This window comes from Podarcis bocagei (assembly GCF_964188305.1).
Source record: "Podarcis bocagei genome assembly, chromosome: 4".
Lineage (NCBI taxonomy): Eukaryota > Metazoa > Chordata > Lepidosauria > Squamata > Lacertidae > Podarcis > Podarcis bocagei.
This window is the reverse complement of record NC_138128.1, coordinates 96,475,525-96,500,510: the sequence shown is the minus strand read 5'-3', so window position 1 is coordinate 96,500,510 and position 24,986 is coordinate 96,475,525. Positions and strand designations below refer to the sequence as shown.

Below are 24,986 nucleotides of genomic sequence, written 5' to 3'. Positions count from 1 at the left end.
GCATGGGTGCACAAAGGCCCAGTTCTAAGCCAGCACATCACGTGAGGCGAGAGATGTGTTTACTGTGCCATGACTCCTCATAGTTTCCTTGCTTTTTTGGTGTCTAAACTCTTCAATTAAAGTGAAGGGTGTTTCCCCCCCCCCAATTAGAATAGATCCTATGTTGTTTGGGGGAGGCAGCTGGGGCTGGATTGAGGAAGGATATGTATTTATGCATACAGGCAAGTGGAGATTCTTCTAACTTCACTTTAAAACAAGCCACCTCCTTGAGCTTTTGCACCTTCAAAGCCAAGTGCCTCCCTCCCCCCCCCTTCCTGTGCAACCAAGACATTTCACAGCTTCAGGGGAGGGACTGCTGGGAAGACGCTTTCCCAGCAAAAAAAGGAAGCCATCCTGCTACCTCTTTAAGCTGTGCTGGAATGTCTGGTTTTACGGCACCATCACTTTTCACAGACAAGAACCGACTACCGTATTTTTCGCTCCATAAGACGCACCAGACCATAAGGCACACCTAGTTTTTGGAGGAGGGAAACAAGAAAAAAATATTCTGAATCCCAGAAGCCAGAACAGCAAGAGGAGTCGCTGCGCAGTGAAAGCAGCGATCCCTCTTGCTGTTCTGGCTTCTGGGATAGTTGCGCAGCCTGCATTCGCTCCATAAGACGCACACACATTTCCCCTTACTTTTTAGGAGGGAAAAAGTGAGTCTTATAGAGCAAAAAATACGGTAAGTGCCACTTCTTCCTGGGGTTCCTTGGTAGCTTATCAGAAATGCCTCTGTCAGTAACAGAAGGCAAGATTCCACAAAACACACCTTTTGCGCCACTTTCTTCCATCATGTGTGCATGTGTGTGTACTGGATATGACATTTTAATGCATTTTTAATCTTTTGTTGGAAGCTGCCCAGAGTGGCTGGGGAAACCCGGCCAAATGGGCTGGGTACAAATAATAAATTATTATTATTATTATTATTATTATTATTATTATTATTATTATTATTATTATTATTATTATTCATAGGATTGCTCTGTTTGGAAACAGGCCCCAAGAAAGAGCTCTGCCTGGTCCTGTCATTGTTATCTTTAGATGGGCAGCAAAGACTTATTTCAATGAACTTCTTCAGGTTGCTTTCTTGAAACTGGTTTTATGTTCCAACTACTTTTTAAGATGCTCGCTGCCTTTCAGCGCTCTTTCTTTCTGATCGTGTGCTTTCTTTTTGACTTCAGCTGCCTTAAAAAACTTCATACTAAAGCGAAGCATTAAGCATCAAAGAACAATCTGAACTATGCAAAAACAAGCCTGTCCACTCCCTAGCAACAACAAAACGCCGAACAAGGAGAAATGAAATTTCTCTCCCTACTTCCATCAACTACTCGCCACACACACAGAGAACCAACAATAGCAGACAAGCCAATTTGAAACTGGTCAAGCATGTTTGAAGCAGGGCTGTCTTAAGGATACCCGGCGCTGTGGTGCAAAGTTCCCTCCGGTGCCCCCCTTTCCCAGAGTTTTTTGGGATGATGGTGCTGCCGGCGGGGCTGGAGGAGGCGGGGAGCGGCTGGAGGGTGTCTCCTCTGGCGGGGAAGAAGTGGAGGCTGGACACGCCGCCTCCCGGCTCAGCTGGCCGCTTTGTGCCGCAATGGCCACAGCAGATGGAGGTTCCGGGCGTGGCGCTGCTTTAGCGCATCATGGCAGAGGCGGGCAAGGGCAGCGAGCGGATGCTGGGAGGCGCCACATTCAGCCTCCGCCTCTTCCTGGCGCCCTCCAATACTTGGCGCCCTGGTGCCACTAGCCTCTATGGGTAAGACGGCCCTGGTTTGAAGTGCTCCAGAACAGCTTGTCTCTGCCACAGAGGCCTCCAAAGAGCATTAGGTAAAGGTAAAGGGACCCCTGACCATTAGGTCCAATCGTGGCCAACTCTGCGGTTGCGGCGCTCATCTCGCTTTATTGGCCGAGGGAGCCAGCGTACAGCTTCCGGGTCATGTGGCCAGCATGACTAAGCCGCTTCTGGCGAACCAGAGCAGCGCACGCCGTTTACCTTCCCACCAGAGCAGTACCTATTTATCTACTTGCACTTCGTGCTTTCGAACTGCTAGGTTGGCAGGAGCAGGGACTAAGAAACGGGAGCTCACCCCGCCGTGGGGATTTGAACCGCCGACCTTCTGATCGGCAAGTCCTAGGCTCTGTGGTTTAACCCACAGCGCCACCCGTGTCCCATCCAAAGAGCATTAGGTGCCAGCACTTCTCTTCAGCTGCTTACTGTGAGATGCAGGTGCACAGCTTGGATACTGCACGGCTAGAACACGCTAACAGCAAATTATACAAAGTATCCAAGAGCCAAGCGTGCACATTCACCCACATACCTAGCCCCACATCCAATATCTGAGCAGACTCACTTTAGCTAATGGGGCCTCCTGCTGCCGCCACACCACCGGAGCACGATTTCTGTTCTCATCCTGAAGCAAAGTTCTTAACCCAAGGTATTATTTCTGGGTTAGCAGAGTCTGTAACCTGAAGCATATGTAACCTGAAGCGTATGTAACCCAAGGTACCACTGTACATTGCTGCTATCAGAAGGGGCTATAGCGTCACTAAAGCAGGACAACAAAACCCAACTCAGAACATTTGGGGATATGATATTTCTAGAACACCGTTCATCCAAAGATCACCCTATGGAGGTGTCACCAGATGTCACCCACTCACTTTCCATCTTCTGCATCATTGCAGAAAGGTGCTTTGTTGCAATGGGGCTGGGGAGAGAGAGAAGTGCAATATACATAAATATACCTGCACACACTCTCTGAACTTGTATGGCATCCATGCCCACTTCAATGTTCTCCTGTTTCCACCTGAAGGGAAATTCCTTCTACTGGAAAATCCCTTTACACATATGCGATACTGCAACAACCTCCCAAGCAGGTTAGACCTGAAGTTGCACAATGGTGGGGGAGGCAGGCAGAAAGGGAGAAAGTATTGAATTTTAGTCTCCTGGTGGGCACAATAATTCTTGGAGAAACTAGCCGATTACTCAGCTAAGCTTTCTCAGAAGACGAAGCCCCCACTTCACCACAGCCTGAAACACAGGGCCCTTGCTAAAATCCACCATCAGTGGTTTGGCTCCTTCCCCATCTCAGTCTCAGGCCTCCTCTGGAACTTACTGAATGCCAAGTCACTTCACAAGCTGAGATGGCATAGCACTCCTATGGGACTCTATCAGCTTTGCATCACTGTGAATTAACATTTGTATAGCACTTTCTGGTGTTCATGGGGACTTGATTCACATGCACCAGCTAGATCCATTCCAGTTTTATTGTTATTCCCCATACAGTAGATAAGTGGACTGAGGCAGAGAGGGCAGGTTTCTCAAGGTCACCTAATGAGTTCAAAGCGAAAGGCAAGATCTGAAGGGGAGGGGGGGGTCGCTCCTGGTTCATTATTAGTCATTATGCTACACCAGCCTTTGAAGGCCCTTTGGGAGAGTTTCACATATTTTAATAAATGCATTTTGGCACGAGGCGCTTTTCACAGGTAGGCAATTTCAAGCAAGCAACACTGGTGTGCATTCTGGGGGAAGCAGAGTATTGGATTACACCAATGTTAACTCCTGTGGAGGAGTTTATTTATTTCAAAGAGACAGATTCCAGATAAAGCCAAGATAAAAGATGGCACTAGGGCAGAAGAAGAATGTAATTCAAACACGGATTGGAATACCTTCCCCCAGCCTGACGCTCTCCCATAATCCCTGACCATTGGTCCTGCTGGTTGAGATGATGGGAGTTTCAGTCTGGAGGAAGGCTGGTCTACAACTCATTCTGCCATCTAGAATAGAAAGCAGGGATATGATACCATTCCTAAGGAAGCACCTTCAGAATGTAACTTCTTTACAAAGAGCGTAACAATTTGAAAAACCTTCCAGGAGTCTCCTGCAACCTATTAAGAGAACTTCAGTCAATGATATGGAAAACAGCTACAGTGGTACATTGGTTTACAATCATAATCCGTTCCGGAGGTCCGGTTGTAAACCAAAACAGGTTGTAACCCAAGGCGTGCTTTCGCCAATGGGGCCTCCCAAAAAAATGGGTTGTAATCCAAAAAAAATGGGTTGTAATCCAAAACGGTTGCAAACCAAAGTACCACTGTACATCCAATTATTTTTCTGGCTACTGAAGATCTTACTGGAAAGGGCCTTTCAAGCTACAACTTAAAAACTGTACCGTCTTTCCCAGAAGCTATTCTAATCTGGGTGCCCTGTGGTTATACCTTTTTACATTAAATGCCCTCTGCGCATGATCAGGGCCCCTAGTGTTACATGTCGTCGTGACCTGATCTAGTAAGACAAATCCTGGCTTAGTGAAAACAAGCAAATGTGGGGGCTCCTGGAGAGGCCCTCCAGCTACTGTGAGCCAAGTCATAGCTTGCCTTCAAGTGTTGTCTGAACCCAGGCCTATGGTTTGCCTCCAGAAAAACCACAACCCAAGAAAAGCTCACGGAGCAAGGGCAAACCATGAGCCTGGGTTCAGACCACGCACACCAAGCCAAATGGTGGCTTAGCTCACAGCAGACGCAAGGCAGAGAAGGAGCCAAGCGGCTGCGATCTCCTCTCCTGGGAGGTCCCACTAAGCCAGAGAGCTTCGGTTTAGCAATGCTTCCAGGCCAGGTCTGTGTTTATGTTCTTAGAACGGAGATCCTGGGAGTGGAAAACAGTTTCAGACTTGAATCCTAGAGAATGCCCAGCTCAAATCGACTTTGAGAGCTACAGTGTGACACTGGAGGGGGCACAGATTGAGGCAGCCCCCCCCCCACTGCTCAGTGACCCTCCCAGCAGAGGAAACAGCAGAGAAGCCCTCAAGGTACATGATGGGGGGCTGTGCCAAGAAACCACGTGCTCTGCCAGATTCATCAGTGGCGCAGACCACTCCTCTTACCACGAGTCCTGATAACTCACACCTCTCTTGTGCGGGGGATCAACTTAATTATAAACTCTCCACCAATTAGCAGCTCTCTGGAACTCTTCCCACTAGCTCCCAAGATGTTCTCTGTGGTTTCTCAGCCGAAAGGGAAATGCACTCTGCAGCTGCCCAGGGGTAGGTTATCTTTTACGCACAAGCTGCCGGATGAAACCCTGCACCTGGGCAGGTGTGCGATCTCCCTCCGCTCCCCTGCTCCCCCGATTCCGGCGCTGGGTTGACACTCCCCGCTCGGCCTCAGCTTCAGGGCCTGCCAGGAGACACTTCCCGGGGGAGCGGGAGGGAGCCGAGGTCTCTAAATTTAAGGTCGCTCCCAAGAGCGCTTGGAGGAGCAACCCTGCCACTCGCTTGAAAGCGGCGCGGCAACAAGGAAGCATCACCCCGCAACTCCCCGGGCGTCTCCCCGCCCAGGGGTGCCAACTTGAATAAAATATTGGGGGGGGGGGTTGCAGGTAAGCCCCACCCTGCATAATCGATCACACACCAAACTTTTGAATGGCAGTGCCAATAAACTTGGGGGGGGGGCAGCCCTATCAAATACTGTTTAAAAGAGGAAAGGGACCCCGGCCCCTAGGAGTCGGCTCCTATGTTTCCACTACTTGCCTTGCCGCAAAGTTTTTCGGGGGTGGGGGTGGGAGCGGGCGGCCAGACTGCGCGAAGGGTCCTAAGTCCCTTTAATTAACCGCACCCACCCCAAACAAAGGCGCGGCCTCGGAGAGGTTAGGGAGCCCCGGCCTGGCCGGGACGCGCAACACCTGGCCCGCCCGGGAAGCTCAACTCCGGCCGGCCGCGGCTACACGGCGCTCCGCAACACGTGGCCGGAGAGGGGGTCGTCTCGGGGCTTCGGGAAAGCAACGAAACGTCCCCCCCCAAGCCTCTCAACATGTTGGGGGGGCCACGAAGCCCCGGCCGAGGAGAGTAGGAGCGCCGCCAAGTCTGCGCTCCCCGGCCGCGCCCTGGCGGGCTGGCGCTCCGACGACGCGCCAACTTACCCAGAAGAAGAAGTTGAACGTGAAGAGCAAGTACTTGATGCACTTGGTGCCTCCCTTGACGGGCATCTTGGAGGGTTAGACGGGCGCGTTTCACTCTCGGGCGACTTGGCTCCGGCGGCGCTCCTGAGCTGATCGGCTTTGCTCGACGACGCGGCTCCGTCTGCCCGCCCCGCTTTCTCCTTGCCGCTGCTCCGACCCGCAAGCCCCACCTTAGACCTGGCGGCCTCGCCCTGCCGCTGCGCGCCGCCTCCTCCTCCTCCTCCTCCTCGAGCGCTGCGCCCGCCTCGCCGACGCCCTTCCCGGAGCTGCCCAGCGACGCCGCCCCCTCGCCGGCGGCGCAGACTTGCAGGTCGAGGCGGAAAGAAGCCCCGGGCTTCCCTGGGGCTGAGTCACAGTCGCAGGCGAGCGGGGAGGGTCGCCGCCCCGCCCTGGCGCGCCCACCCACCCCGCCGAGGCTGGCCTGCTTTCCAGCGAAGAGCCCGGTGGACCCCGAAAGCTTGCCGAGTTGCCGGAATCGCTTGTTGTTTTTCGCCCAGCTTGTTTGGCATTATGACTTGCCCGGCGTCATCGGTGTTTGCTTTACACAACAAAAGAGGGCAGGCCCTTGCCCTAAAGATCTGGCCACCTGAAACTCGGTGGAGGCAAAGCGAAGGAAGGGATTCTTTCCTTCTCTTGTTTTGCGCTCCACCCTTGTTCTCTTTGAACGGCAGCCCCAAACACACAGACGTTTAGGAGGTGGTGCTTTTTCCTTCCTTATCCACACTTCCTAGGCATAGGTCTGGGGTTTCCAGGTGAATCCCGGCTGAATCCGAGCAAACAACAGACCACAGAAACCCCAGCTCCCGTTTGCTCAGATCCAGGGCTAAAACGCAGATTTTCCCAGGAAAAGCTGCTGAAAAGAAAAAGAAACCACTCAGATGTGGAGCTGGAAACCCCATCCCCATGCCTAGAAACACAACACAAAAGGAAGCGTGGATGGGCCCTTAGAATTGGCATTTTGTGTGTGTGTGAACACAAATGTTTTCAATCCTAAGGTACACAGATCAGAGCATGGAAATGTTGTTGTTGTTTAGTCGTGTCCAATTCTTTGTGACCCCATGGACCAGAGCACGCCAGGCACTCCTGTCTTCCACTGCCTCTCATCAGTTTGGTCAAACTCATGTTGGTAGCTTTAAGAACACTGTCCAACCATCTCGTCCTCTGTCGTCCCCTTCTCCTTGTGCCCTCAATCTTTCCCAACATCAGGGTCTTTTCCAGGGAGTCTTCTCTTCTCAGGAGGTGGCCAAAGTATTGGAGCCTCAGCTTCAGGATCTGTCCTTCCAGTGAGCACTCAGGGCTGATTTCCTTCAGAATGGAGAGGTTTGATCTTCTTGCAGTCCACGGGACTCTCAAGAGTCTCCTCCAGCACCATAATTCAGAAGCATCAATTCTTCGGTGATCAGCCTTCTTTATGGTCCAGCTCTCACTTCCATACATCACGACTGGGAAAACCATAGCTTTAACTATATGGACCTTTGTTGGCAAGGTGATGTCTCTGCTTTTTAAGATGCTGTCTAGGTTTGCCATTGCTTTTCTCCCAAGAAGCAGGCGTCTTTTAATTTCGTGACTGCTGTCACCATCTGCATGTGATCATGGAGCCCAAGAAAGTAAAATCTCTCACTGCCTCCATTTCTTCCCCTTCTATTTGCCAGGAGGTGATGGGACCAGTGGCCATGATCTTCGTTTTTTTGATGTTGAGCTTCAGACCATATTTTGCGCTCTCCTCTTTTACCCTCATTAAAAGGTCCTTCAATTCCTCCTCACTTTCTGCCATCAATGTTGTGTCATCTGCATATCTGCGGTTGTTGATATTTCTTCCGGCAATCTTAATTCCGGTTAGGGATTCATGGAAAGGAGTCCTGCTGAATCTCATCCAAGACCCACCTATTCCAGCATCCTACTCTTACATTGGCTAACTATGGGTAGCCCACAAGCAAGACACGAGTGCAATAGCAACTGATATTCAGAAGAATACATGCAGTGCTTTGGGGGGGGGCACAGGGGTACGCATACCGCTAAACATTTTGTGAATCTAGAATTTATAAGAGTAGGAAAATGAGAGTATCCCTGAACACACACACACACACACACACACACACACACACACACACACACATATATATAGCACTGAATATATGCCTCCAAGATGGGAAGAGGGTACACCGCGATTATGGCCAGTAGCCATCCATAGCCCATCCTCCATAAGTTTGCCCGACCCTCTTTTAAAAGGCTCTCTCCACACTTCCACTTGTCCTCCCCCCCCTGGAAAACTTGTTCCTTACCACTGAATTGGAGCACAGGGGGGACGGACTTGGCTTTAATCCAGGTCAAAACCTCAGATTGGGGGCCCTGCCACACCCACACACCTCTCAGCACATTTGTTCTTAAAGAGCATAAAAAGTGGGCAGTGTATTATTTGAATACAAAGTTTTATTTTTTATATAATATTTTTATTGATTTCCAACGTCATTTACGCAACAAAATGTCCAATGTAAGAAGTATAAAAAAAGATTTTTTTTTTTACAGTATTAGGAGATATAGGTAAAGGTAAAGGGACCCCTGACCATTAGGTCCAGTCGTGACCGACTCTGGGGTTGCGGAGCTCATCTCACTTTAATGGCCGAGGGAGCTGGCATACAGCTTCCGGGTTGTGTGACTAAGCTGCTTCTGGCGAACCAGAGCAGCGCACGGAAACGCCGTTTACCTTCCCGCCGGAGCGGTACCTATTTATCTACTTGCACTTTGACGTGCTTTCGGACTGCTAGGTTGGCAGGAGATATAATGTATATCAATTTACAGCATTATCATTTTAAAGCTGGTATCGCGGAGAAGGTGGGCCAGGAAGCAGCTTTCATATTGCTATGGAGGGCACTCTATGTGGGGGAGCTCAGGCTGCCTAATTAAGCTGCCCCGGCAATTAAGAGTTTCAATAGATGACTTTCTCTTCCGGTTGCCACATCTCTTTATTCCTGTCCCTCTCCAGTGTGACGTCAGATCCCGCTTGTGGTATCATTGCCACAGGTGTACTGATTGACCTCGCTCCATTCCTCCCACTCTTCTCTCTCTCTCTCTCTCTCTCTCTCTCTCTCTCTCTCTCTCTCCTTTTAACTACATCTTCTTTTAACCTTATACTCTCTGGAAGTATGGGTACATGTTTTGGGGGTGGCCCACAGCTTTATTTATTTATTCCCCCCCCCAAAAAAAACATACACCATTTGATTGCAAAAAGCCTCAAAGAGGTTTACAAAGCATAATACAGCAAAATCAAGGGGGGGGGATTACAACCCTATTTTAAAATATGAAAAAGTTAAAATACTGAAAAAGAATAAAATTGCCTCAGCTTTCGAAGCATCTGGGTAGCCGTATCTAAAGAAGAATGTTTTTAGCAGGTCCCTAAAAGAGTACAGGTGGGACATGGGTGGTGCTGTGGGTTAAACCACAGAGCCTGGGACTTGCCGATCAGAAGGTCGGTGGTTCTAATCCCTGTGATGGGGTGAGCTCCCATTGCTCGGTCCCTGCTCCTGCCAACCTAGCAGTTTGAAAGCATGTCAAAGTGCAAGTAGATAAATAGGTACCTCCCCAGCGGAAAGGTAAACGGCGTTTCTGTGCGCTGCTCTGGTTCACCAGAAGCGGCTTAGTCATGCTGGCCACATGACCCGGAAGCTGTACACCGGCTCCCTCGGCCAATAAAGCGAGATGAGTGCCACAACCCCAGAGTTGGCCACAACTGGACCTAATGGACAAGGGTCCCTTTACCTTTTACCTGTTACTTTGGGGCTGACAACTCCAGTTCCTTCTGTGCACCAGAAGCGGCTTAGTCCTGCTGGCCACATGACCCGGAAGCTGTACGTCAGTTCCCTCGGCCAATATAGTGAGATGAGCACTGCAACCCCAGAGTTGGTCACGACTGGACCTAATGGACAGGGGTCCCTTTACCTTTACCTTAAAAGAGTACAGTGAGGGCACCTGCTTGATTTCAATAGGCAGGGAGTTCCACTGCCTCATTAAATGATTCATATATTACAAAAGGGGAATGGGGATTATGTGGCACCTGTCATAGTGCCAATTCCACCTATCAAAATGGTCGGGTGGGCACATGTCAGGAAAGGTGATCTCACAGGTAAACTGGCCTAGGTTGCTAAGGGCTTTGTATGCTAATAGTAACACCTTGAACTTAGTAGTAAATCAGCAACCACTGCTGATCACTGAGCACAGGTGTTATATGTCAATAAGGCCTCACTCCTGTTACTTTGGGACGTGGGTGGCGCTGTGGGTTAAACCACAGAGCCTAGGACTTGCCGATCAGAAGGTCGGCAGTTTGAATCCCCGCGACGGGGTGAGCTCCCGTTGCTCGGTCCCTGCTCCTGCCAACCTAGCAGTTCAAAAGCATGTCAAAGTGCAAGTAGATAAATAGGTACCGCTCCGGCGGGAAGGTAAACGTCGTTTCCGTGTGCTACTCTGGTTCGCCAGAAGCGACTTAGACATGCTGGCCACATGACCCGGAAGCTGTAAGCTGGCTCCCTCGGCCAATAAAGCGAGATGAGTGCCACAACCCCAGAGTCGGCCACGACTGGACCTAATAGTCAGGGGCCCCTTTACCTTTTACCTGTTACTTTGGGGCTGACAACTCCAGTTCCTCATTTATACCTATATTGCGTGTGTGTATTGGCAATTATTGGCAATGTGAAGAGCAACGGGTAAAATCTTTCACCAAAACAAAGTGTGGACCAGTCACAGTGTTATGGTGTCTTCTGGGAATTTTAGAATGAAAATTCCCCAGTTCCCTATTCATAAGCACGGCCTGAGGTCATCATGTGTTAATGTGTGTTACATAATGCAGTTTCATTGCAGAGAAGAGGACAGTCTCTTTTTCTTTTTTGCGTGGGTATCAGTTCCTGATTCAGGCTATTCAAGACACTATTTCCAATAAGGAACTGGAAACTAGACACCAACGTCATCCCTGTGAAATGCAGGCAAGAAGCTTGTGCATTCATAGACTGAGGGCAGTTTAGGAGCAGATCCACACTATGCAGCCAACACACATTTAAAGCACATGACTTCATAGAGTCATGGAATTGTAGAAAGGGACCTTGAGGGCCATCTAGTTCAATCCACTGCGATGCAGAAATCTCAGCTAAAGCCTTGGACATGAAGTTGGGTGTTCTGTGTCTACAGGGCCCAGATTAATTTCATTTTGCAAAAGCAGCTGCAGTCCTTAGTTTGGACTCAAGCTGTGGGTTATGGGAAGCAGCCCAGTCCAGATTCCCTTTGGAGCCAATGTAATGATTATTGCTTTTGCTTCTGTTGTCATATTATTTTTCCTTCAGCATTGGCATAGTCCTCCTGCTCTCCCTTCCTTCTTGTACTTTTGACTTTTATTAGGTTGTGAACTTGAACTTTTATTATTATTAATTATCAGTTGTTTAGTACTATAAACAATTGTTTAGTACTTAAGTACTATAAAACGCGGGTGGCGCTGTGGTCTAAACCACAGAGCCTAGGGCTTGCCGATCAGAAGGCCGGCAGTTTGAATCCCCGTGACGGGGTGAGCTCCCGTTGCTCGGTCCCAGCTCCTGCCAACCTAGCAGTTCGAAAGCACGCCAGTGCAAGTAGATAAATAGGTACCGATCCAGTGGGAAGGTAAACATTGTTTCCGTGCGCTGCTCTGGTTTCGCCAGAAGCGGCTTAGTCAAGCTGTACGCCGGCTTCCTTGGCCAGTAAAACGAGATAAGCGCCACAACCCCAGAGTCGTCCACGACTGGACCTAATGGTCAGGGGTCCCTTTACCATTTCACTATAAAAATAATAAGCAGCAACAGTGGTGGAAATCAATCTAACTTAGGATTTCAATTTTCTAATGAAGTGGACTCTAGTCTCTTTCAGGTTACTGGGTGGGTTCATCAATGAGATAGTTAAGGGAGGGGGAGCAACTAATTTATGATGGAACTTAACATTTTGATTCCTTTGCGGTTCTACCTTTTAAAATCCATTCAGCAATTCTGTCATTTTGAATGTTGGCACATACTTCCCCAGAGTAGCTGAGGAAACCCTGCCAGATGGGCAGAGTAAAAACAGTACTTTGTGAAAAGGATCTAGGAGTCTTGGTTGACCACAAACTTGACATGAGCCAACAGTGTGACGCGGCAGCTAAAAAAGCCAATGCAATTCTGGGCTGCATCAATAGGAGTATAGCATCTAGATCAAGGGAAGTAATAGTGCCACTGTATTCTGCTCTGGTCAGACCTCATCTGGAGTACTGTGTCCAGTTCTGGGCACCACAGTTCAAGAAGGACACTGACAAACTGGAACGTGTCCAGAGGAGGGCAACCAAAATGGTCAAAGGCCTGGAAACGATGCCTCATGAGGAACGGCTAAGGGAGCTGGGCATGTTTAGCCTGGAGAAGAGGAGGTTAAGGGGTGATATGATAGCCATGTTCAAATATATAAAAGGATGTCACATAGAGGAGGGAGAAAGGTTGTTTTCTGCTGCTCCAGAGAAGCGGACACGGAGCAATGGATCCAAACTACAAGAAAGAAGATTCCACCTAAACATTAGGAAGAACTTCCTGACAGTAAGAGCTGTTGGACAGTGGAATTTGCTGCCAAGGAGTGTGGTGGAGTCTCCTGCTTTGGAGGTCTTTAAGCAGAGGCTTGACAACCATATGTCAGGAGTGCTCTGATGGTGTTTCCTGCTTGGCAGGGGGTTGGACTTGATGGCCCTTGTGGTCTCTTCCAACTCTATGATTCTATGAGTACAATATCATCATCATCATCATCATCATGGTAACTGTGACTGCTAAACAACTTCCTTCATCATCACCACATATGATAGAGAAATGTCCCGGGAGCTGGACTGGCACAGCAGCCTTTGCCCCTGGACTTCTGACCTTGCTCACACTCAGCAGTGAAATGTATAACTGCATTGGTTGGAGGGGCTCAGTTAAGACCAAATTTGCCAATTTGTCTGCATCAGAAAGGACCAGGAGGAAATTGCCCTATCATTCCATGCGATCGTAGTGTTTGTTACGTGCTGTTCCAAGGTGCTGGGGTTCTGTATTCTTGGAATGAAGGTCATTGGAGACTTGGGTGTCTTTAGGGTACATGGTTTTAGTTGCACATATATACAACCTGAGCACAGGATTGGGGAGAGGCTCAAAGCATCAACACCCCAACAGATCTTGCTTCTCCATTAGGTTCCCACTGAAGCTCCAAGTCACAGCTTTGGATTCAGCACAGAACAGACACTTAATGGGCCAACTGCGCCAAGCTTTTTTTAAACAACAACAACAACCCATGAAACAAACCCACTTTATTCCAGATAACCAGCTGCCAAGAGAACAGAGCTCTGGAAGATGGAATTTGGAGCAAGTCAGCTTTTCTTATCCCTGCTGAAATCACTTCTGCCATGGAAGTGCCCAAAGTGCCGAAGGCGCAAGCCCTGCTTTCCTCTGGCTGTCATACTCAGAGGGAGAAACAGGTCCTGAGAGGGCTTCTGTTGGTGGAGGAGCCTAGCAACAGGACACAAAGAAATTAAACAGGCGCAGTTCAGCAGAAATAGGGCAAATGTTGAAATTGTAGGGGAACATACTAATTTTTCTGTCTGACACTTGTTTCAGTTTTAGTGAGTAGAGCAGCTGGTAATGTTTTTGGATAAATGAAGTCTGGAAATTGCTTTAACAAAACTTAGGACCACACACTATTGCCAGTTAACTGCTCATTAATGAAAGTAATGTCCCCGTTGTTGACAAACACAGCTGATTATACCTCCTCTCTCACCCTAGAGCAACGGTTGCACTGTAAACAAGAAGCTCAGAACCTTCTAGAGAGGAGGTTGTAACCACCTGATTTTGCATCCCATCAACCCAGAATATCTGGCTTGAATGCTGCAAAGATGAATCTTGTCACATTAATATATGTATATATGAGATATATATTTTTTAAAGATATATTTATTGAAATTTTCAGAATATTACAAAATTAAAAAAATAAAAAATAAAAATACAAAATAAAAATAGTTAAAAACAATTTGCTCTTTCAATGACTTATCTTTCATTTGCTTATTTCCCGGACCTCCTCACGCCTCCCTTTTCTGTATTCCTGTTCAGATAGTTAGTTCAGCAAATCCCTCCCCTCTTTGTTTATCCTGGTCTTCAATCTTAAAATATTGTAACATTGGATTTTTACCTATTAATCGTCCATTTTCTCGTATTCCCTTATAACATTACAGCTATAGACCACTTAGTTTCTATCCAACATCATTCTAACATTCATTAATTTTACAATATTTCTGTAAATAGTCTTTAAACTTTTTCCAATCTTCTTCCACCAACTCTTCTCCCTGGTCTCGGATTCTGCCAGTCATTTCTGCCAGTTCCATATAGTCCATCACCTTCATCTGCCATTCTTCCAAGGTGGGTAGATCTTGTGTCTTCCAATACTTTGTGATAAGTATTCTTGCTGCTGTTGTGGCATACATAAAGAAAGTTCTATCCTTCTTTGGCACCAATTGGCCGACCATGCCCAGGAGAAAGGCCTCTGGTTTCTTCAAGAAGGTATATTTAAATACCTTTTTCATTTCATTATATATCATCTCCCAGAAAGCCTTAATCCTTGGGCACAAAGGTGAAAGAATGTACCTTCAGTTTCTTTACATTTCCAACATTTATTATCGGGCAAGTGATAGATTTTTGCAAGCTTGACTGGTGTCATGTACCACCTGTATATCATTTTCATAATATTCTCTCTTAAGGCATTACATGCCATAAATTTCATACCTGTGGTCCACAACTGTTCCCAGTCAGCAAACATAATGTTATGTCCAACGTCTTGTGCCCATTTAATCATAGCAGATTTCACCGTTTCATCCTGAGTATTTCATTTCAACAGCAAGTTATACATCTTTGACAAAATCTTAGTTTTAGGTTCTAACAGTTCTGTTTCTAATTTTGATTTTTCCACCTGGAAGGCACTTTTCTTATCCAAATTATATGCCTCCATTATCTGATAATAATGAAGCCAGTCTCGCACTTTATCTTTTAATTTCTCAAAACTCTGCAGTTTCAATTTGTCTCCTTCTTGTTCCAAAATTTCCCAATATTTCGGCCATTTGGCCTCCATATATATGAGATATTTTACAACATCTTACTTTTTTTGAAAAAGGAGGTGAATGTTATTTGTAGCTGTTGCTGGTCCTTGTCTATTTGTAATAGCTGTTTACATCTCTATGAGGCAGAGTACACACAATGCACAGCTTTTAGCAGGTTACTGCCACAGCATTGTTTACACCAGGCACCCCCAACTTGTGGCCCTCCAGATGTTTGGGCCTACAACTCCCATGATCCCTAGCTAACAGGACCAGTGGTCAGGGATGATGGGAATTGTAGCCCAAAACATCTGGAGGGCCGAAGGTTGGGGATGCCTGGTTTACACCAGTGTTTTCAAACTCTGCTCCTAGGAGCCCTGGGGCTTTTTTGGAAAGCTGCCTGTGGCTCCTCAAGGAGAAGATCAGTAATGAAGGAGAAGCTTCCTTGAAAGAGAGTGCTCCACTAACTATCAATCCCTCTTAAGTTGCCGAGCTGTAAGGAAGGATGGCGCATGCACTAGCAGCAAATGGAGAGAGAGATTCTGGTATCCTATGCTATCACACAACAAACATGACCAGCAGTTTCCCACCCTGCAATACAGCAGTTCCAAAAAGTAGAGTCACCGTGATCACGCAAATAGCACCAGAGTGGCAGAGTGCCAGGTCTTACAAAATACTTCTGTCTGTAATCTCTGTACCATTTGTCTGTGGAAACTAGACTTAAATATATGTATGAATGTACTTGCATGTTTGGCTCATCTTCCTTTAATTTTTTTTATAGTTTTTTATTAAATTTTAACAATGCAAAGTATAAAAGAAACAATACAAAGACAAAAAGAATATAAAGACACAAAATACATACTACAAAATACAACAATACAAACATTAAGCACAAAAATACAAAATACAAAAATACGTACATTAAAAACTAATAATAAAAAGAAAAAGCACATATAGGAAAAACACAAAAATTCCCTCTTTCTTAATTTTACATCTTAAATTCACATATTTTCCTGACTTCCTCACGTCCCCCATTCTTGTATCCCTTTTAAATGTTGGTTCAGCAAATTCATATTGGCTCATCTTCCTTTAAAATGTGATACATACAAGGTGTATACTTAGTTGTGTGTTGAGATTTGTGGTCCCAAATCTTAAAAATAAAGTGCAGAATGTTAAAAGGTCAGATGGTGATCAGAGTTCATGAGATTAACTTCATGAGTTATGGATCGAAAAGAAGATTTGGGGAAGTTATATAGAGCCAGAAAAAAGACTCTTTATTTAAAATTACCTAGAGGGAGAAATGCAATAATTGCACCAATTGTTCTATCTAGGACCAGTGAATGTCTCAAGACTTTATCATCCATCACAATGAGTAACATGCACCGTCTTGTACTAGGGTAAGCCACAACATCAGAAAAAGGGCCGTGTGATTTCCATGGCGGGGTGGGGAGTCTATTTATTTACAAAGCAGCTGTCTGCTTCACTATGAAGTGAAAAGAGCTCAACAGGAACTCTGTACTGGAGGAAGAATTATTCATTTATCTGAAAGCCGTGCCTTTGGGGAGGGAGGGAGGGATAAAGACAGTGGTAACTTGTTAAGAAAATATCTTTAAATTCTGGATAAAGTTATATAGGGAAGTAGTAGAAGTGGGGGGGGGTGTGAGGCAGTGCAAAGGAGGACAAGGTTCTTGTAGACACAAAAGCTGTGCAGCAGCAGGAGAAACCTGTCGTGTAGGCATGAAAAAAGGCTGAACTTGCTGAAAACTATTTCTTCTGTGTTAAAAGAACATCTGACCTTCCAAGTGTCCCTGTTTTCCAGGGACAGTCCCAGATTTACAAAAGCCTTCCCGGTTCCTGATTTGATCCCGGAATGCCCCGCTTTCCTTTAGGACCTCCCTATATTCCTCAGAGAAATGTTGGTGGGCATGGGGTTATGAGCCCACCAAGCCAATGAGATAAGTAACTATACAACCTTTGGTAGATATTTGAAGGCAAGAAAGCTTTAAAATGTTTAACGTTTTATCATGTTTTTATATATGTTGGAAGTTGCCCAGAGTGGCTGCGGCAACCCAGTGAGATGGGTGAGGTATAAATAATAATATGGAATAGGACATCTCTGTTTTCATCAGAGAAATGTTGGAGGGTATGGAACATGAATCCTTTTACGGACTGGCCAGCTTATCAAAATGTGAAGCTCCACACACACACACACACACACACACACACACACACCTTTGTATTTCCTCACACCTTCTCTCCTGCTGGTGGGGCTTTTACTGACTTTGTTCTGCGTTTCTGAAAAGAAACCTGATTTAGCATGTGGACTTTTTGCTGTTAGATATCTCAGGGTTAAGAAAAATCTTCATTTGCCAGATTTTAGTATTTCAAACTAATGTTCAAAGGCACGTGAGCAGAGTGTGAGGGAGAAAGCCAGCCATCTGCCAGCAGAGGTTTGTTAAAGTGTTTTTGGCTGTGACTACAACCTTGATCCATTGTAGAACCAGGAGAAGACAACTGCCATTGCCCTAGAAAGACTTTTCTACCAGGCGGAATTTCCACAAGTAGCTGTGCAACTCTTGTTACATAATACTTATGAATAATCTGCTCCGTGATGTTCATATATGACTCCTTTGTACATAGCTGCACAATCCATTTGCTGTGCAATAACTCTGACGTAGTATTTATGAATAATATCGTGAAACTTGATGTTCATTTATTACTACTTCCTTTTACATATTTATTTTTTTCTAAATATAGACAGCTTTCAAAATACAGTTTTGAAAGTCTGGGTGTTGGTATTGCAGAGGAGTTGCCAATTTTCCATGAGATTACAAAGAATCTGTTGTTTTTTGTTCGGGCAGCCAAGGTTACTGAAGAGCCAATGAATTCCTGCTATTTGTACAAAGATCTATATAAATGAACAGGTTGCCCCATACTTCCTTGGTGAACTCTTCCTGGATTCACTAGAAGAAATTTGAGTCTTAAGTGGAGCATACTCGCAACCGCTGGGTATTATACTATCTGTGGGTTAAACCACAGAGCCTAGGACTTGCCGATCAGAAGGTCGGCGGTTCAAATGCCCACGACGGGGTGAGCTCCCGTTGCTCAGTCCCAGCTCCTGCCAACCTAGCAGTTCAAAAGCATGTCAAAGTGCAAGCAGATAAACAGGTACAACTCCAGCGGGAAGGTAAATGGCTTTTCCGTGTGCTGCTCTGGTTCGCCAGAAGCGGCTTAGTCATGCTGGCCACATGACCCGGAAGCTGTACGCTAGCTCCCTTAGCCAGTAAAGCGAGATGAGTGCCACAACCCCAGAGCCAGTCACAACTGGACCTAATGGTCAGGGGTCCCTTTACCTTTAATCACAAGAGGAAATGGGCGGCATTTGGGATTCCATTTGGTCAATTGACCTACGAATTAGAATCGCAGTTCCCATCACCCTGGCACAGAAGTAGCAGAATAAACCACATGTGGCCAACCTGTGCCCCTCTGAACATTCCCCCACCAGCTGTCGATTTTGCTATCCCTGTTGAATTTTGCTGTCCAGAATGTGACCTTTCCCGCTGCTCCTGCCTTGGGCCATATTTCCCTGTCATCAAAACCAAACCAGCACTTTCCATGTCTTTTTTCTCCTGGCTGCTGAATGCTGCCACTGGACAAAAGCTGCTTATTTTCCTGGTGCCCCTGTCATGGGTGTTTGCCACCAAAATCCAGCCAGCACTGCCCATTTTCTACTTCTCTGTGGGTGCTCCATGGTCACCCCTCTGAAGGTGTCTTCTAGCAGATGCTCTGGCAGCTGCACGCCATCTCAGCCCAGCTGCAGTATTGTTGGGCTTTACATTGCGACCCCCATTGGTCTCTGGCCCTGCTTCAGGTCAGCATGATGCCCCCTGCAGGGCGCACCAAATGAAGCCCTCTATCCTCAGCATATACCCTATGCCAGGGAGAGGGCACTTACTGGAAGGCGACTCTTCATTGCTCATGTAAGCAGAACTCCCACTGGGCGTGCAAGACAGAGGTCACCAACCCAGCTCCTGTGGGTGCCACTGTACCCACAAAAGCTTCCAGCGCTGCCCTTGGGCATGTGCCACAGACTGAACTTTCTTTTTCTTTTAAGTTTCTAGCACTCCTAGGAAGGAGGTCATGGGTCAAAATGTGTAGGCACATTCGAAGTTATTTCTGTGAAATTAGAGTGGTATGGCCAGCTTAAATAGATTTTCCTGGTACAGTGGTACCTCGGGTTAAGTACTTAATTCATTCTGGAGGTCAGTTCTTAACCTGAAACTCTTCTTAACCTGAAGCACCACTTTAGCTAATGGGGCCTCCTCCTGCCACCGCGCTACCGGAGCACGATTTCTGTTCTCATCCTGAAGCAAAGTTCTTAACCTGAAGCACTATTTCTGGGTTAGCGGAGTGTGTATCCTGAAGCATATGTAACCTGAAGCGTATGTAACCCGAGGTACCACTGTACTTAAAAATGCTCCCTATTGTTGTTAGACAGCAACAGCATCAGTGTGTGACTCCATAATCTGGATCAGCAGGACACAGATGACAGGTTGTCTTAGGGGTGGTTGTCTCTAGGACTGAGCGATGTCTTGCTTTCAGCATTTAATAATTAATTAATTAATTAATTAATTAATTGTGCCCTACCTATCTGGCTGGGTTTCCCCAGCCACTCTGGGCAGCTCCCAACAGAATATTAAAAACACAATAAAACATCAAACATGAAAAACTTATCTAAACAGGGCTGACTTCAGATGTCTTCTAAATGTCAGACAGTTGTTTATTACCTTGACATCTGATGGGAGGGCATTCCACAGGGCGGGTGCCACTACCGGGAAGGCCCTCTGCCTGGTTCCCTGTAACCTCACTTCTCGCAGGGAGGGAACTGCCAGAAGGCCCTCGGAGCTGGACCTCAGTGTCTGGGCTGAACGATGAGGGTGGAGACGCTTCTTCAGGTGTCACCAGCTAAACACCGTGATATACCAATATATCACGATGTCTGAAATAAGGACGTAAAGGAGTAATGTCCTCGAAATTGCTACTACTTAGGGGTCTAAAACTGATACATTTTTACTTACCTTTAACATATTGTTAAAACTGTGATAGTACAGAGCAACAAGGAACCACATCACAGGTTTTTTTTTACATAACACACACACATCGTGATTCGTGATATATCACCATGTTTAATATTATGAAACTGTTACCACGATGTGGACTTCAAACCGGTTTCTGACAATGTAACAATACATTGCCCAGCTCTATTTATCTCTCTAATTTTCTGTTTTGCCATGCCATTCCAGGACAGCCATTTTGTAACAGGTTCTTAACACTCTGTCAAAATCTGAAATGTGCCTACGAGTTCAAAAAGGTTGGTGATCCCTGGAAAAAACAGAGCTAACCCATTTCCAACATCTGTCACGAGGGACCATTCCAACTTGACGCAATCACCTCGTGTCTAAACGGCTTTGAGATTTTATTTCTACAAACAAGCATTATATAAATTTTATAAAATAATAATAATAGGTTACATATATTTTTAAGTATAACATTCAAATTTGTGTGTTTCATGAACAAGTCACTGTATACCTTATTCCTAAAGTCTCGCTACACATTGCCTTATTGAAAGGAAGGAGCCAGACTGACTGTTTTCCTAGAAACAGGCAGGAGTTGGGCTAAGGTGACAGGTGCAGGTTCAATTCTTAGTAAAGGTAACGGTAAAGGGACCCCTGACTGTTAGGTCCAGTCGTGGCCGACTCTGGGGTTGCGGTGTTCATCTCGCTTTATTGGCTGAGGGAGCCGGCGTACAGCTTCCAGGTCATGTGGCCAGCATGACTAAGCCGCTTCTGGCAAACCAGAGCAGCGCATGGAAACACCGTTTACCTTCCCAACAGAGCGGTAACTATTTATCTACTTGCACTTGATGTGCTTTCAAACTGCTAGGGTGGCAGGAGCTGGGACCGAGCAACGGGAGCTCACCCCGTCGCGGGGATTCAAACCGCCAACCTTCTGACCGGCAAGTCCTAGGCTCTGTGGTTTAACCCACAGATACTAGAATGCCCAGTGGTTGTGAGTATGCTCCACTTAAGACTTAACTTTCTTCTAGTGAATCCAGGAAGAGTTCACCAAGGAAGTATGGGGCAACGGGAGCGCACCCCGTCGCAGGGATTTGAACCGCTGACCTTCTGATTGGCAAGCCCTAGGCTCTGTGATTTAACCCACAGCGCCACCCGCATCCATTCAATTCTTAGTGGCTTCCATTAAGTCCCAGGTTCAGTCTCCAGGTCACCTAGTTAAAAGGAAGATAGGCAATGAGGCTGGGACAGCCTTCTGCCTGAGACCTTGAATGGTTGTGTCCCTGTTACTGGGTTAGATTAAGTAGTAGGACAGGTTCCTATTACCAAGGACACCAATTTACTGACTTGGGAGTGGCGAGGTGTCAATTGGCCCCACTTCTGTTTTTATTCCCCAGGAAAGCTGTCAGCTCTTTAGAAATAAGCGTCAATCATCGTCTTATTTGGAAGCTATCACTTTGCTATTGTGAGGAAGCGCGGTATTGCTTTCCAATATAACCAAATCTATTATTTCACTCCTTCCCCCCAACTGGCTGTAAAGTCTTATTTGCAACGCATAAGCAAAACGTCTCCCGGACTTTTATGCTCACGCACACAGAGACGCACACATCATTTCAAAGGTTTATCTGTCTTGTAAAGATATTTAATACGACTTCCCTTCATTGTTATTTTTTAGCCATTAAGGCAACTGATTTTCCTGGTTGCACCATTGTGTTGCAAATCTGGCGGAAGCAACCGTCACCCTTTATCTTTTCCCTTTGGTGAACAAGAGTTCCTGGCTTATATAACAGGAACAAATAGCCCACCGAGGCCATTCCAATGTGGCCTTCTAAAGGAGAGGAGGCCTAAGGACCTTCAGGAGTCTAGCTTCCATCATTAGAGAAGCACATTGTTGATGGGCAATTTAAATTTTGCACAGAAGCGAAGGTATCTATATTATTATTTCAGCAGATTTTGTGATTATCATTGATGCAGCAGAGTGTAGGTCCATCGGTTGAAAATAATTAAGTGGACCCTTTATAAATGTTAGGAAGGAATTTACAACAGATAAATGTTTGGAAACTGATACTTGTTTACCATCCGGGTTGCTTAGGCTTTATTTGATGTGGGTAGTCAAAAGAAATATTCATGGAATCAGAAATGGGCAAAAGGCAAAAAGCAAGCTTAAATTAAAATATGGAAGTGCATGTGTGTACTTAGGGTTGTGAAAATTGTAGAGTTCTAGAATGTCTCTGATGCAAGGAGTAACTGCTGTACGTTTGAGGACCTGGGTTCGTATTCCAGATTAGAGGTAAAGCAGATTTGATGGCCTGGAGAAAGACCCCATCCCAGTCTGGCTTTATCTCATTGGGTGGTCGTGATGATACAGAATATACTGTGACATTGAACTGACTTGTTACACAAAATATAAGATGCTCCAGTTGATTTTACTCTCAACTGTTCTTTTTTAAGATCACATTTAGACTTTTAAGTTGGACCAATTGCAAACATTTTTTTCTATACTAGCACCCAGAATGGGGGCCTGTCCATCAAATTTCACTGATTCCTCAGGGACCCAGTCATTAATAATATTCTGAAGCTATACTCTCATAGAACCTTGTGCTGGATCATTATTACATGCGACCTGGCAGCTCATCTGCCAGGAATCCATCCACTGCAAGTACCATTGGGGTACTACAGTATTGTGATTCTGTTGTTTTCTTTGCTATTGCTGAATTTTTCAAATGTTCTTGTTTAATTTTCCATACATGCATACATCAAATTTATGTTTCACTGGTATTAGTGAAATTAGACACGTGGGAATTTATTCCATGTAACTGATGACATAATAATAATAATCAACAACTGCATATTTCCCCCTCCCTTTCCCCAAACCTGCCCCAAAAAGTGTTTGCATTGCGCCAGCGCATTTAGCATGTGGCGGCCTGGCTGGGCTGTTATACCAGTTTCATAGGGACACATACAAACAGAAGCATTGGCTGCAGGATAACTTACTACAGATGGGCATGTAATCACTTCATAAACCACTTTGTATAATTCTGCCAAGAGATAAGGAAAATATTACCATGCTTTTGCACTTGCTCAGAAATCTGGGGGAGAAAGGAGTGGTAAAAAATCTTCCCAACACTTGGCTGCTTGCTACCAACTGGTTACGTACACTCTGTGAGAAGTTACTAGTTGGTAAATGCTTATCCATATTCACTCCAGGTTGGTTAAAGTCTATTAGCTTCCTGTATTTGAAAGCATGTGTAGTTCATTGTGTCTGTTGGGGCAGCATTCTTGATATTTCTTCCTGCAATAGGCCCATTCAGAGGAACATAAATAATCTGGTTTTTGAAGCCTTGTGTAGATGGCTACACAAAGCACATTTAGTTATATTTGGGGGGTGGGGGGCAGGATCATGGCCATTGACACCACCCCAGTCCTGTCTGTATGTGCACACTCCAACAGGCATAAGTTCTGAATGCACACTTCATTTTCCAAGGGCTAGATACAAACACCTACATGCATTGCAGAGTTTGTGCATAGAATCCAGTGCAGATCCAGTCCAACGAATAAAGATTGGGTGTGATGAAGGGGCAGGAGTAACTGGTGCAATTGTGAACAACACACACATCTGTCTCATGTCGCTGCATGGCTCTAGAGATGGCTGGTTGTAAGCCATAGAAAGACATCCCTATACATATTTTGTAATAAATCCAAAGCATGTAATTTTTTTGGATATAGCTTGCGGGTGGGGGGTGGAGGAAAGAGACCAATTCATAAATCACATTTTTGGGGTCCAAATATCCTTCACAAATGGAGGAGAAATAGAATGCCAATGAATATAAAAAGAATGAACGGGATTTGATTAAGTCTAAAACCCTATGCACACTCTCATGGCAATAAATCCCATTTAATCCAACAAGATTTGCTTCTTTGTAAATATGTGTAGGGTTGTACTGCATGGCTATGCACTTTAAAGATCCATTGATTTCAATCCTGTTTTAATCCTAGTTAAATCAAAGCATTAACTTTGGCTAGATCATGCTTAATATAACTAAAATGTGCATAAGCCGTTCGCTATTTGTACTGTTGCCTCTACAGCTTGATACATTAAGGGGTGGGGAAAACTTCTAATAACTCTGTCGCGTTTATTTTTTAGATGATGGGCTCTATAGTGTTGCTGCTCTTGTTAGTTCTGCCTGTCTCAGCACTAGGTAAGAAAGTTTATAATTCACGCCCTGCATTTTTTGTCCTGGCGTTCTTGCCCAAACATAACAAGGGATCAACAATTTTATTGAGAAACCCATCTCCACACCAAGTGCATACCTTTGCGCTTATTCACGCTGAGCCACAGAGCAGACAAGGATGAGCTAAATGGGCTGGTGGTCTGAACTGAGGATAAGGCAGACACATATTATTATGTGATTGAACTAAATGACTCTTGGGGTCCCTTCAAACCGTATTCTAATCTAGTACTGTGAGACTGGGGTCAGGAGAAGAGGAGGACTGCTAAAATGGTTAAACCTGTTCTGTAGCTAAGTGTATAGCCCCTGGCCAGATCTATTATCCTTGGCTATATAAGCTAGGAGAAATCTGTTGCTCTGGAGACACTTCTAGAAGGCGATTGCCAGCAGGGAAAAAGAACTTATAGGGATGGAGATGCCTTTTTTTGTGTGAAAGAGAAGAGGCTGGCAGTTTTTGAGATGTGCTAGCTGCTCCCATACCAGGTTTTTAGTCCAGAATCACTATCCTAGTTTACTCACTTTTTACTGATCACCCAGATGGTGCAGCCATCAAACCATCGTCCTTTTATTCTCTTCCCTTTTTCTCCTGTCCTTTCCCTTTGAGA

The 24,986-nt window shown here is 45.8% G+C and overlaps 2 protein-coding genes across 2 annotated transcripts in view; one reads left to right on the top strand and one right to left on the bottom strand.

Moving 5' to 3' along the window:
* The window catches only part of CD9 (CD9 molecule), a 32,474-nt gene extending 26,335 nt beyond the window's left edge, over positions 1–6,139 (bottom strand). The window contains exon 1 of the mRNA XM_081191916.1: positions 5,957–6,139. Coding sequence (XP_081048042.1) covers positions 5,957–6,022 — 66 coding nt within the window. The 5' untranslated portion in view covers positions 6,023–6,139. The remainder of the gene's footprint in view (positions 1–5,956) is intronic.
* A 15,805-nt stretch (positions 6,140–21,944) lies between these two features.
* VWF (von Willebrand factor) overlaps positions 21,945–24,986 on the top strand; it is a 175,286-nt gene continuing 172,244 nt past the window's right edge. The window contains exons 1-2 of the mRNA XM_081191447.1: positions 21,945–22,078; positions 24,297–24,351. Of these exons, the coding sequence (XP_081047573.1) occupies positions 24,297–24,351 (55 nt within the window). The 5' untranslated portion in view covers positions 21,945–22,078. The remainder of the gene's footprint in view (positions 22,079–24,296; positions 24,352–24,986) is intronic.